The 14,210-nt window shown below is 47.3% G+C and overlaps 2 protein-coding genes across 3 annotated transcripts in view; both read right to left on the bottom strand.

Annotated features, from left to right (window-relative positions):
• ZNF407 (zinc finger protein 407) overlaps positions 1–8,611 on the bottom strand; it is a 460,779-nt gene extending 452,168 nt beyond the window's left edge. Inside the window, exon 1 of one of the 2 annotated variants that reach the window (XM_048840098.2) lies at positions 8,173–8,611. The gene's annotated coding sequence lies outside the window, so the exon portion shown is untranslated. The remainder of the gene's footprint in view (positions 1–8,172) is intronic. The other variant, XM_048840096.2, reaches the window with a different exon arrangement.
• Positions 8,612–12,099: 3,488 nt separating this feature from the next.
• LOC142071058 (uncharacterized) lies at positions 12,100–13,928 on the bottom strand. The gene is made up of 2 exons (XM_075125338.1): positions 13,247–13,928; positions 12,100–12,658 (listed from the first exon to the last, which is right to left on the bottom strand). Exons 1-2 carry the CDS (start codon positions 13,827–13,829, stop codon positions 12,117–12,119), a joined length of 1,125 nt encoding a protein of 374 aa, XP_074981439.1. The 5' UTR covers positions 13,830–13,928; the 3' UTR covers positions 12,100–12,116.
• Between the last annotated feature and the right edge of the window lie 282 nt (positions 13,929–14,210).

Here is a 14,210-nt window from a genome sequence, read left to right as displayed (position 1 = left end):
TAAATGATCTGGAAAAAGGGGTAAGCAGTGAGGTGGCAAAATTTGCAGATGATACAAAATTACTAAAGATATTTAAGACCCAGGCAGACTGCAAAGAGCTACAAAAGGATCTCTCAAAACTGGATGACTGGGCAACAAAATGGCAGATGAAATTTAATGTTAATAAATGCAAAGTAATGCACATTGGAAAGCATAATCCCAACTATACATACAAAATGATGGGGTCTAAATTAGCTGTTACCACTCAAGAAAGATCTTGGAGTCATTGTGGATAGTTCTCTGAAAACATCCACTCAATGTGCAGCGGCAGTCAAAAAAGGGAACAGAATGCTGGGACTAAGTAAGAAAGGGATAGATAATAAGACAGAAAATATCATGTTGTCTCTATATAAATCCATGGTACGCCCACATCTTGAATACTGTGTGCAGATGTGGTTACCCCATCTCAAAAAAGATATATTGGAATTAAAAAAGCTTCAGAAAAGGACAACAAAAATTATTAGGGGTAGGGAACGACTTCTGTATGACGAGAGATTAATAAGATTGGGACTTTTCAGCTTGGAAAAGAGACGGCTAAGGGGAGATAACTGAGGTCTATAAAATCATGACTGGTGTAGAGAAAGTAGAAAAGGAAGTGTTGTTTACTACTTCTCATAACACAAGAACTAGGGGTCACCAAATGAAATTAATAGGCAGCAGGTTTAAAACAAATAAAAAGAAGTATTTCTTCACACAACGCACAGACAACCTGTGGAACTCCTTGCCAGAGGACATTGTGAAGGCCAAGACCATAACAGCATTCAAAAAAGAACTAGATAAATTCATGGGGGATAGGTCCATCAATGGCGATTAGCCAGGATGGGCAGGAATGGTGTCCCTAGCCTCTTTTTACCAGAAGCTGGGAATGAGTGACAGGGGATGGATCACTTGATGATTACCTGTTCTGTTCATTCCCTCTGGGGAACCTGGCACTGGCGGGCTATCACCAGCAGGAGAGTGAATTTGTGTGGGGGGGTGGAGGGTGAGAAAACCTGGATTTGTGCTGGAAATGGCCCAACTTGATGATCACTTTAGATAAGCTATTACCAGCAGGACAGTGGGGTGGGAGGAGGTATTGTTTCATATTCTCTGTGTGTATATAAAGTCTGCTGCAGTTTCCACGGTATGCATCCGATGAAGTGAGCTGTAGCTCACGAAAGCTCATGCTCAAATAAATTGGTTAGTCTCTAAGGTGCCACAAGTACTCCTTTTCTTTTTGCGAATACAGACTAACACGGCTGTTACTCTGAAACCTGTCGGAAGACAGAATACTAGGCTAGGGGGCAGGGATGGCTCAGTGGTTTGAGCATTGGCCTGCTAAACCCAGGGTTGTGAGTTCAATCCTTGAGTGGGCCATTTAGGGATCTGGGGCAAAAATTGGAGATTGATCCTGCTTTGAGCAGGGGGTTGGTCTAGATGACCTCCTGAGGTCTCTTCCAATCCTGATATTCTATGGGCCTTCAGTCTGACCCAGTAGGGCCATTCTTATGTAATAATGCAATTTGGGAGTTTCTAAGACAAATCATTTGATACATGAAATGGTTAAAAAAAAAAAGTTAGGAAATGTTTAAAGTGAAAACCTCCAATTTTTCAAACTATAAGTTTTCATATATGCCTTGACTGATTTTAGGAAACTTTCCTACAAAAATTATCCTTTTCCACAAGATGTGCTTGAGAAATTGCAGATGCATTTAGTATAAACTTCAGTAGGGTGGGAATAAAAAAAATCAGGCTTTAAAAAAGAAAAGAAAAAAGTAATGACCTTTAAGGAGAGAGTAAGTGTCTCACAATTATTAAAGGCAGCTGTCAATCCATAAAAGACCCTGTCCTTCTCTTAGATACGTCACACATCACTATCAAGCTTTTTTCTTTTAGTAAATCCTAAGTGTAAAAATGTCCTTATGTTTCATGTATATCAAAATCTAAAGTATGCTAAAAAAAAATCTCATAAAACATGAATATTGAAATTGATGCGAGTGAATTATGCCCTGGTTAAAATTTGGTACAACTATTGCACAAAGCAAAAATATTACATATATAGATATTATAATGTTCTGATATTACAAAACCAAGAGTTAATAAAATCTTCCTTCTATTTATATTTTTAAAGATTTTTCTGCAAAACAAAGTGAAAGACCAGTGTAAAAAATGCCATGAACCTGCCTCTTGAACATATTGAGGCAAGTACATGTTAGACCTTGCAACAAGTATTTTTGGGATTCACAATAAAAAGTTTTGTGATCTACATCCTTCAAACATGGAAACTAGGTTTACTTTACAACCCCAAAACACAGAACATTCAGCAAACTATACCTCACAAGACCCAAGACACTCTGCATGATACATACACAAATTCAGGGTAAGTACTTAAATTGTCTTAACAGCAGACATGTAATGGGGATTTTCCTTTACCACCAAGAACCTGAGCAATCCAAGAATGTTTGCAACCCTCCTTTCCCCTGTAAGGTCACAAATTCTAGCTAAGCAGTCAGACAAACTAGTAGAGGAAAGGCTGGCTTGCTGTAGAACAAATCAAAAGGTACTCAGCCTGGCAACCACACATGGCAGAGCTGTTGAAGAGAAGTCATACCTCTCCCAAAATAGTATTCCACATTCTGAACTTCACTAGTGCCCTTCTTAGGATTTCCCTAACCTTTGCGTCTATGTAAAAAGCAGGTGAGAGTAAAGATGAGCTCTCTGTTGCACTAGGGATTGGGGTTTAAATACCCACTGAAAATTGTGGAGGAACTACACTTCTATAATTCAAGGGGCACTTTAGAAGGACTTCCCTCTAACCAAAAGCTACAGGAAAGTTTGCTTGTTTGTTTTTAAGTTGGGAACACATGACCCTGTTAGAAGACTCACTGTTGGGGTTAAGATGTCCCAGACATCCTTGAGCACGGTCTGTAAAATCCTCAATAAATTTCAGAAGCATTGCTGGCATTTGGAGAAACAAAGCTGACCAGACTGAGAATCACTAGAGTCAATAATTCCACAGAAGTAAGAAAAAGGTAGGCCTTGTCTACACTGCCACTTTACAGCGGTGAAACTTTCTCGCTCAGGGGTGTGAAAAAACATCCCCCTGAGCAATGCAAGTTTCAGCACTGAAAAGTGGTAGTGTAGACAGCGCACCAGCACTGGGAGTCGTCTACTCCCCTCGTAGGGGGTGGTGCCATGACTACACAGCCACGTTAAGAAGACATAACCGCAGTTTCCCACCTTAGCACTCTGATTTCTCTTTGTGGAGCAAACAAAGCTTGTAGAGTTTCCATGGACCAGAAATTAGAGGTTACTGGTGCCCACATCAGATCCTGAATACTTTATAGTGCTGTGCTTCTCCACTGTTTTAAAGCTAAATACTTTAAATCATATCTTAGTTAAGACCAATTTTTTATTCCAATAATGTGTTCAATTTTATTAGTAGTAGTTTCATTTCTCCTTATTGGTAGAGGGAAAAACACATCCATAGAAAATAGGGCAAAGATCCAGAATCAGAAAAAGTGTAGGGCTTAAGGATTTATTTAAGATTTACAAAAACTTTGTGAAGAGCACCTAACTGTTGTTTTGTTGTCTTGGTAGAGATGCCAAAGAGTCTTAGAAAATGAATCACCTTTTTGCTGCCCCTGAAGAAATCCCACTAGCTCCAGTTACATTGGGCCCGACACACAAAGCAATTTGTACTTCCATTGGCCATGCAGTACTTGTTCTGTGGCTAAATAAAGGACTTGATTTTCCAGAGTTGCTTATCCTAGGCTTTTCAGGATTAAACCTTATACAATGTTGATCTATATGTTCATCAAATATTTTTATACAAGAAACATTGTCTTTTTTGTTCTGATCGTTTTACTGTTTGCTTTGAGTCATTTCCTGCGGAAAGTGACATTTTAAAATACGGTTCCAATGACCGTATTTTATGCAGCTTTTATCACACAGTACCTCTCTCAGATTTTCCCTGGTCACACAGCAATAATGCCCTCAGCCACATATTAACGCTTTAGAACATTCCAAAGCAAGTTAAAAAGTGCTTGTTTAGTTAGCTGTTGACAAGAGAAAGGTATGTAAATTGTCAAAATAATTATGTTCGCTGCCCATTTCTTTACACAGATAATGTAAAGATTAGAATTGATAGACAACCCACCCCACCTTCCCTCTAAAGGTGGTACTGAAATGGGTCCAGTAGGTCTGGTGGTCTGAATCTTGTTACCATATGTCTTTTCATACTGTGTGATCTCTGCACGATACTCTGCACTCTCTGATACATAGTGCAATAGTGTAGAAAATGTTATTTAATTTGTACATAAAATACATATGTAAAAATGTATTTTTTAAATGAATGACTGGATCAGACACTGAGCTGTGGTATCTTTTATTAGGCAAAACGCCACTGAAACCAGGATGTGTTTTTTTCCCTTCTTGTTCTCCAAAGGGTGACCACCCTTTGCAGACTCTTTTTTTACATAAGACGACAACAAACTACAATGCTAGAAAATAAGTTTTTGCAACATAATAGCTGAGAATTTAAATACACAAATGCTAGAAAATTCAAAGTTATTGCCCATAGCAACCACAATTCAACCACATTTCATATACCTATTTGGCCGTGTGACAGCATACATAGAAATACAAAACTGCATACATGCAAAGATTCAAGTTATAATTATTAAGGAAAACATAACTTTGTATTTCTGAATTTTGGGGGTTTATACTCTGAACCATAATATTTCATTTATGCTTTTTATTTTTCAGTGAAGAGCACTGACTATAAGGAAATAAGGAAAGAATCTAATTAACTCACTCATTGCAGTCCATGTTGTATGCTGTTATAGAAATATGCAACTAAGCTTACATTTTCAAAAGATTTAAACTAAGAAAACTTTAAGTAACTTAGAAGTGATTGAACTTATTAATATATAGAAAAGTTTCTGCAGGAGTGATAGTAAAGGTTTGGCTCAGTGTTTTAACTTAGGTCATTTGAACTACATTTCCCAAAATGCTAATAAAACTGACGTTTGAACATATTGAAAAAGTCACAGTCCATCATTCTCATGTCACATCAGTGCATTTGACTTTTTTTAAAATGTATGGATTATACAATTACTGCCAGCCTCCATATATTACATATAAAAGCTACAATCTGATTACATGTCCATGTTGTAATAATTTATGAAATAAAGCTGGTATAACTATAATGTTACCTTTACAATGAATGTAACTTGCTGTGAATAGTCTAGGGCAGTAGTTTTCAATCTTTTTGGGCTCAGGCATTTGTAAATCTTAATGGCCTGTCCGACCCAGTAAATAGCTTTAGTGCAAAAAACATCTGGTTTAGTAAATATTTGTTACCCAAAAGTAAGTCCTGAATAACCACACTCTGGACCATACTAGTGGCTACTGGCTAGGGTGATCAGATAGCAAGGGTGAAAAATTGGGATGGGGATAGGGAGTAATAGGCCCCTAAGACAAAGCCCTGAATATTGGGACTGTCCCTATAAAATTGGAACATCTGGTCACCCGACTCCTGCCCCACAGGACAGACTGGGCTGGTCGATGGGGACCAGCCAGGCCAAGTTTGTGTAAGTACCATTGTGACCCAATGCATGGAGTTGCAGTGCCACACATTTAAATCTAGTCCAGCCAGCCCCACCATCACGATAGAGAGGCAGCTAGGCCAAACCCAAGCAGTGCTGCGACCCCATGCACCAAGCAACACCACCCAAAGCAGAAAGCCAAGTCCAGCCAGCCCCTTCCTTAGTATTGGAGCCACAGGAGCTGCCGCTGTGGGATGAGTGTAGAGTGGGCTCTGCAACCACCCTCCTCAGGGCCTCCTACACAAACTCAGAGACAGGACACAAACCCCCTCCTTGGGCCTCCCATGCAACCCTCTGACACATTGTGGGATCCTAATTTTGGGTTATGACCCATATTAGGTTGAGAAACTCTGGCCTAGGGGACTGCAAAACAGACCAAACTGAAACTGGTAATTGTCTTCATCTTTCATTCATCCAATGTTCCATCTAGCAGCCTTACCCCTTACATTATAATGGAGAATTGGATGTTGGGATTCACAGTGTCTTCAGGCCAAACCTCTATATTATTAAAATAAGAATAGCTGTAATTTGCTCTAATTATATTCATTAGCTGAGCTGCTGGAGAGCTGCTAATGCAACCTCCAATGGGACAAAGTCCAGACAGCCCACATCTAATGCTTTGCACCATCAGCAAATCATTCCTTCTACAAAAACTTCCAGCAATTTTGGATTCCAATTATTATTATCCCATAGATACCACAAATTCGCTTCATATATTACAGGTAATTAAAAAATGCTGTTCCTAAGCTCTTACAAACCTAAATTAAGAAAAAACACCAAGGTGGCATAAGGGAACAAGGATTAAAGCAACCCTGTTTTAATGGGGTCGCCAGGGCTGGTGTTAGACTTGCTGTGGCCCAGGGCCCCACCACCCGGGCCCAAAGCCCAAGGACTTTAGCTGGGGCGACGAGAGCTGGGGCTTTGCCGGCCACACGGGGCAGCAGGACTTGGGTAGGCTCGGGCTTCAGTCCCCCAGCCTGGGGTTGTGTAGTAATGTTTGTTGTCAGATGGGGGTCGTGGTGCAATGAAGTTTGAGAACCCCTGGGTTAAAGCAACAAATTATGTGGATACTAAGACACAGCATGAAAGTTACACTTTGGGACTTTTTCCCCATGTGTTCTCCCCAGCCAACCCACCCACACTTTGAACTGAAGATCAGGGTTTACAGGCCTCATAAAAAGTCTTTTAAGAAAAGACTGAAGGAGTAAAGAGTGAAAGCATGTGAAGCTGGATCAGAAGGAGGGTCCCCAGCCTTAAAGGGCTGCTTAGACGAAATTAGAGGTGGAGGGTGTTGCTAACTCGGGGCTTTAGGCAGACTGAAGAAAATATACAGTGCCATTTTATTTCTTGACAACACATTTTCAAAACAGTTCTAATACAAACGGATTTATTTTATGCACACTCCGCAAGTTAGGCGTCAGTGACCCTTTGCACCATTGAAGACATCCCCTCACACAGCGGTGTCGTTTGCATGACACCACACAACTATCAGTCCCAGGGAAGCAAGCAGCTTTAATTCACTGCACAGACAGTCTACAAAGCGGCACCGCTCGAACTAAACAAGCGGGTTTGATCGAAACGAACTAAAACTGGAGCGAGGTCCCAGGCCACCCAGCGCAGCGCCAGGGTCAGAGGGAGGCCACGCTGCAACCACAGAGCGGCCATCTTAACGCGCCCAGGCCTCCACGCTCCCCTGGCCTGCCCCGAGCACTGGCGCGCGGCACAGGCGCCAGGCAGGGCCCGGCCGGCCAGAACACAGGCGCCCGGCAGAGGTCGCGCGCCGCGCCCCCGCCCGGTCAGGACACGCGCCCGGGCCGCGGCCCTGCGCACCGCCGTCGGAAGGCCGGCGAGGCCCGCACGCCGCAGTGCACGCTGGGAAACAAAGCCGCCGGCCTCCGGCTCCAGGCGAGTGCCTGCGGCCGCGCATGCACATTGTCCCCGCAGCCAACATGGCGGCACAGCGCACTGAGAGCATGCGCGCTCCTCCTGGAACGGGGGCGCTTCTCGCGCGTGCGTACTCCGCCGCCTTCGCCCTGCGGCGCAGAAAGCTCAGGGCCTGGGCGCTTCCCTGCTCCACGCATGTGCGCCCCCTTGTCGCCACAACTCAAATCGCACGCGCAGTCCGAACGCGCAGGAACAGGGAGCCGTGCGCATGCGCACTCCCTCGCTTCCTTGTTAAGTTTTTTTTTTTTGTTAGAGGGGAAAGGGAGAATCAGCTCAATGGCCACGCGCGCTAGCCAATCACAGTTCGCCACGTTTTTCCAGCCCTCAGCGATCCCGCCATTCACACACCCCTTCACAGCGTGGAGGCGGGACATGCAAATAGATTGGCTGGTAAACGAGTTCCTGGCGTCCGCCCACAAAAGCAAGAAAACGACGGCAGCGCAGAGGCCCAAAAAGCCTGGGGGGAAGCGTAACGCCGGTTTCGGCCCAGCAGGAGCCCCATACGCCCATAGGAGGCGCCTATAGCGGTTGCAAATGACAACCCGCGGGACGGAGCCTCCCAAGGAGGCGAAACGGCCGCAGCCCGTTAGGTTTCACTTACCGCACGGGGGGAGCCGTCCGCCTCCGCTTGTGATGATCTTGGTCACAAGTGGCGCGCCGTAGATTCGCCGTTCTGCGTCACTCTCAGAACGAGGCCGCGTAGCGCGGGGGGGGGGAGGAGAGAAAGAGAGAGGCGACGTGCGGTCACGTGGCACATGACCGGAACAGGAGCGGGCTCGTGCGAGAGAACCCACTCGCCTTCCTTTCGTCCCCACCCCCAGAACTCCGGGCGTCTTCTTTGAGATGCCCCTGTTGCAGGGGCTGGCTCCGAAGAGGGCCTCGCGCGCGCACACCCCTCTGGCCCCACGTGGGGGCTGCGGTGGAACCTGCGGGCTCCGCTTCGCGCTGCTCCGGGCAGCGCCGCCCGCGGCTCAGGGGCGGAGGCGCGGCGCCGGGGCCCTGTGCGGGCAGCCGCGCTGCTGAGGGGCGTTGGGCGCGGCTTCGCTCACCGCCGCTGGGGCCGGTGGTTGGGGGGAAATACGCAAAACGGGCAAAACAAAAAGAAAAACCCCAACAGACTGTGAAGTCCCAGCAGGGCCAGAGGCTGGGCGGGGGAGCCGCTGAAGCATGAGCGTGTCCTGCCTACCTGGCCTCCACCTGAGTTGTTTTACTGCCTAAATCAGTGGTTTCCAGCCGCTGCCTGCAGCGCTCACCCGACATCCCGAGGGCCCTACAGGTAGTATTTGTATTGTGTGGGTGTGGCCCACGTAACATACAGAGAGGTGCATATGCAGCCCCCAGTGGTAAATAGGCTGAGAACCAGTGGTCTAAATTACGGACTTGAAACGCCTTCTGATAATGTTCCAGTTGAAGACTAGCCATTGCTCTGCAGTGGTTGATCCCTTAATTCTCACTAATGTCTCTGTACTAAAATGCAGTTGCTTTTGCTTTCAAGTTGAGTATCTCCGTTCCTAGACAAGCCATATTAGGGCCTTGCAATCTGACCACACTGTAGTTTTTGAGTCTGTAATATTTAATTGTACAGCACTTCCTCTCCCCGAGACCCTTTGGACAGGTAGGCTAGCATTATCATCCTTTTCCAGACTGAAGAACTGAGTTGTGTGGCGATTAAGTGACTTGCTACAGTTGTGGTTTACAGGAGCAGTACATAGACCTATTCACTCCCATTTCCACACTCTGGCCACTGGAGGATGCCCCAAGACACATAGGGTATGTCTACACTACGGAATAAGGTCGAATTTATAGAAGTCGGTTTTTTAGAAATCGGTTTTATATATTCGAGTGTGTGTGTCCCCACAGAAAATGCTTTAAGTGCATTAACTCGGCGGAGTGCTTCCACAGTACCGAGGCTAGAGTCGACTTCCGGAGCGTTGCACTGTGGGTAGCTATCCCACAGTTCCCGCAGTCTCCGCTGCCCATTGGAATTCTGGGTTGAGATCCCAATGCCTGATGGGGCTAAAACATTGTCGCAGGTGGTTCTGGGTACATATCGTCAGGCCCCCGTTCCCTCCCTCCCTCCGTGAAAGCAAGGGCAGACAATCATTTCGCGCCTTTTTTCCTGAGTTACCTGTGCAGACGCCATACCACAGCAAGCATGGAGCCCGCTCAGGTAACCGTCACCCTATGTCTCCTGGGTGCTGGCAGACGCGGTACGGCTTTGCTGCACAGTAGCAGCAACCCCTTGCCTTGTGGCAGCAGACGGTGCAGTACGACTGGTAGCCGTCATCGTCATGTCCGAGGTGCTCCTGGCCACGTCGGCTGGGAGCGCCTGGGCAGACATGGGTGCAGGGACTAAATTTGGAGTGACTTGACCAGGTCATTCTCTTTAGTCCTGCCTGCAGTCAGTCCTATTGAACCGTCTTATGGTGAGCGGGCAGGCGATACGGACTGCTAGCAGTCGTACTGTACCATCTTCTGCCAGGCAGGCAAGAGATGAGGATTGCTAGCAGTCGTACTGTACCATCTTCTGCCGAGCAGCCATGAGATGTGGATGGCATGCAGTCCTTCTGCACCGTCTGCTGCCAGCCAAAGATGTAAAAGATAGATGGAGTGGGTCAAAACAAGAAATAGACCAGATTTGTTTTGTACTCATTTGCCTCCTCCCCTGTCTAGGGGACTCATTCCTCTAGGTCACACTGCAGTCACTCACAGAGAAGGTGCAGCGAGGTAAATCTAGCCATGTATCAATCAGAGGCCAGGCTAACCTTCTTGTTCCAATAAGAACGATAACTTAGGTGCACCATTTCTTATTGGAACCCTCCGTGAAGTCCTGCCTGAAATACTCCTTGATGTACAGGCACCCCCTTTGTTGATTTTAGCTCCCTGAAGCCAACCCTGTAAGCCGTGTCGTCAGTCGCCCCTCCCTCCGTCAGAGCAACGGCAGACAATCGTTCCGCGCCTTTTTTCTGTGCGGACGCCATACCAAGGCAAGCATGGAGGCCGCTCAGCTCACTTTGGCAATTAGGAGCACATTAAACACCACACGCATTATCCAGCAGTATATGCAGCACCAGAACCTGGCAAAGCGATACCGGGCGAGGAGGCGACGTCAGCGCGGTCACGTGAGTGATCAGGACATGGACACAGATTTCTCTGAAAGCATGGGCCCTGCCAATGCATGCATCATGGTGCTAATGGGGCAGGTTCATGCTGTGGAACGCCGATTCTGGGCTCGGGAAACAAGCATAGACTGGTGGGACCGCATAGTGTTGCAGGTCTGGGACGATTCCCAGTGGCTGCGAAACTTTCGCATGCGTAAGGGCACTTTCATGGAACTTTGTGACTTGCTTTCCCCTGCCCTGAGGCGCATGAATAGCAAGATGAGAGCAGCCCTCACAGTTGAGAAGTGAGTGGCGATAGCCCTGTGGAAGCTTGCAACGCCAGACAGCTACCGGTCAGTTGGGAATCAATTTGGAGTGGGCAAATATACTGTGGGGGCTGCTGTGATGCAAGTAGCCCACGCAATCAAAGATCTGCTGATATCAAGGGTAGTGACCCTGGGAAATGTGCAGGTCATAGTGGATGGCTTTGCTGCAATGGGATTCCCTAACTGTGGTGGGGCTATAGACGGAACCCATATCCCTATCTTGGCACCGGAGCACCAAGCCGCCGAGTACATAAACCGCAAGGGGTACTTTTCGATAGTGCTGCAAGCTCTGGTGGATCACAAGGGACATTTCACCAACATTAACGTGGGATGGCCGGGAAAGGTGCATGATGCTCGCATCTTCAGGAACTCTGGTCTGTTTCAAAAGCTGCAGGAAGGGACTTTATTCCCAGACCAGAAAATAACTGTTGGGGATGTTGAAATGCCTATATGTATCCTTGGGGACCCAGCCTACCCCTTAATGCCATGGCTCATGAAGCCGTACACAGGCAGCCTGGACAGTAGTCAGGAGCTGTTCAACTACAGGCTGAGCAAGTGCAGAATGGTGGTAGAATGTGCATTTGGATGTTTAAAGGCGCGCTGGCGCAGTTTACTGACTCGCTTAGACCTCAGCGAAACCAATATTCCCACTGTTATTGCTGCTTGCTGTGTGCTCCACAATATCTGTGAGAGTAAGGGGGAGACGTTTATGGCGGGGTGGGAGGTTGAGGCAAATCGCCTGGCTGCTGGTTACGCGCAGCCAGACACCAGGGCGGTTAGAAGAGCACAGGAGGGCGCGGTACGCATCAGAGAAGCTTTGAAAACCAGTTTCATGACTGGCCAGGCTACGGTGTGAAAGTTCTGTTTGTTTCTCCTTGATGAAACCCCCCACCCCTTGGTTCACTCTACTTCCCTGTAAGCTAACCACCCGCCCCTCCTCCCTTCAATCACCGCTTGCAGAGGCAATAAAGTCATTGTTGCTTCACATTCATGCATTCTTTATTCATTCATCACACAAATAGGGGGATGACTACCAAGGTAGCCCAGGAGGGGTGGTGGAGGAGGGAAGGAAAATGCCACACAGCACTTTAAGCACAGCACTTTAAAAGTTTACAACTTTAAAATTTATTGAATGACAGCCTTCTTTTTTTTGGGCAATCATCTGTGGTGGAGTGGCTGGTTGGCCGGAGGCCCCCCCACCGCATTCTTGGGCGGCTGGGTGTGGAGGCTATGGAACTTGGGGAGGAGGGCGGTTGGTTACAGAGGGGCAGCAGTGGCAGTCTGTGCTCAAGCTGCCTTTGCTGCAGCTCAACCATACACTGGAGCATACTGGTTTGGTCCTGCAGCAGCCTCAGCATTGAATCCTGCCTCCTCTCATCACGCTGCCCCCACATTTGAGCTTCAGCCCTGTCTTCAGCCCGCCACTTACTCTCTTCAGCCCGCCACTTACTCTCTTCAGCCCGCCACCTCTCCTCCCGGTCATTTTGTGCTTTCCTGCACTCTGACATTATTTGCCTCCACGCATTCGTCTGTGCTCTGTCAGTGTGGGAGGACAGCATGAGCTCGGAGAACATTTTATCGCGAGTGCTTTTTTTTTTCTTTCTAAGCTTCACTAGCCTCTGGGAAGGAGAAGATCCTGTGATCATTGAAACACATGCAGCTGGTGGAGAAAAAAAAAGGGACAGCGGTATTTAAAAAGACACATTTTATAAAACAGTGGCTACACTCTTTCAGGGTAAACCTTGCTGTTAACATTACATACATAGCACATGTGCTTTCGTTACAAGGTCGCATTTTGCCTCCTCCCACCGCGTGACTACCCCCTCAACCTTCCCCCCTCCCTGTGGCTAACAGCGGGGAACATTTCTGTTTAGCCACAGGCAAACAGCCCAGCAGGAATGGGCTCCTCTGAGTGTCCCCTGAAGAAAAGCACTCTATTTCAACCAGGTGACCATGAATGATATCTCACTCTCCTGAGGATAACACAGAGAGATAAAGAACGGATGTTGTTTGAATGCCAGCAAACATACACTGCAATGCTTTGTTCTGCAATGATTCCCGAGTACGTGTTACTGGCCTGGAGTGGTAAAGTGTCCTACCATGAAGGACGCAATAAGGCTGCCCTCCCCAGAAACCTTTTGCAAAGGCTTTAGGACTACATCTAGGAGAACCGCAAATGCCAGGGCAAAGTAATCCTTTCACATGCTTGCTTTTAAACCATGTATAGTATTTTAAAAGGTACACTCACCAGAGGTCCCTTCTCCGCCTGCTGGGTCCAGGAGGCAGCCTTGGGTGGGTTCGGGGGGTACTGGCTCCAGGTCTAGGGTGAGAAACAGTTCCTGGCTGTCGGGAAAACCGGTTTCTCCGCTTGCTTGCTGTGAGCTATCTACAACCTCATCATCATCATCATCTTCTTCGTCCTCAAAACCTGCTTCCGTATTGCCTCCATCTCCATTGAAGGAGTCAAACAACACGGCGGGGGTAGTGGTGGCTGAACCCCCTAAAATGGCATGCAGCTCATCATAGAAGCGGCATGTTTGGGGCTCTGACCCAGAGCGGCTGTTCGCCTCTCTGGTTTTCTGGTAGGCTTGCCTCAGCTCCTTCAGTTTCACGCAGCACTGCTTCGGGTCCCTGTTATGGCCTCTGTCCTTCATGCCCTGGGAGATTTTCACAAAGGTTTTGGCATTTCGAAAACTGGACCGGAGTTCTGATAGCACGGATTCCTCTCCCCAAACAGCAATCAGATCCCGTACCTCCCGTTCGGTCCATGCTGGAGCTCTTTTGCGATTCTGGGACTCCATCATGGTCACCTGTGCTGATGAGCTCTGCATGGTCACCTGCAGCTTGCCACGCTGGCCAAACAGGAAATGAGATTCAAAAGTTCGCAGTTCTTTTCCTGTCTACCTGGCCAGTGCATCTGAGTTGAGAGTGCTGTCCAGAACGGTCACAATGGAGCACTCTGGGATAGCTCCCGGAGGCCAATACCATCGTATTGTGTCCACAGTACCCCAAATTCGAGCCGGCAACGTGGATTTAAGCGCTAATCCACTTGTCAGGGGTGGAGTAAGGAAATCGATTTTAAGAGCCCTTTAAGTCGAAATAAAGGGCTTCATTGTGTGGACGGGTGCAGGTTTACATCGATTTAACGCTGCTAAATTCAACCTAAAGTCCTAGTGTAGACCAGGGCATAGAAGTGTACTACTGGAAGGGAC

Source organism: Caretta caretta, chromosome 2, assembly GCF_965140235.1.
Source record: "Caretta caretta isolate rCarCar2 chromosome 2, rCarCar1.hap1, whole genome shotgun sequence".
Classification (NCBI taxonomy): domain Eukaryota; kingdom Metazoa; phylum Chordata; order Testudines; family Cheloniidae; genus Caretta; species Caretta caretta.
The sequence above is the reverse complement of the archived record's forward strand: the minus strand, read 5'-3'. Positions and strand labels throughout refer to the sequence as shown.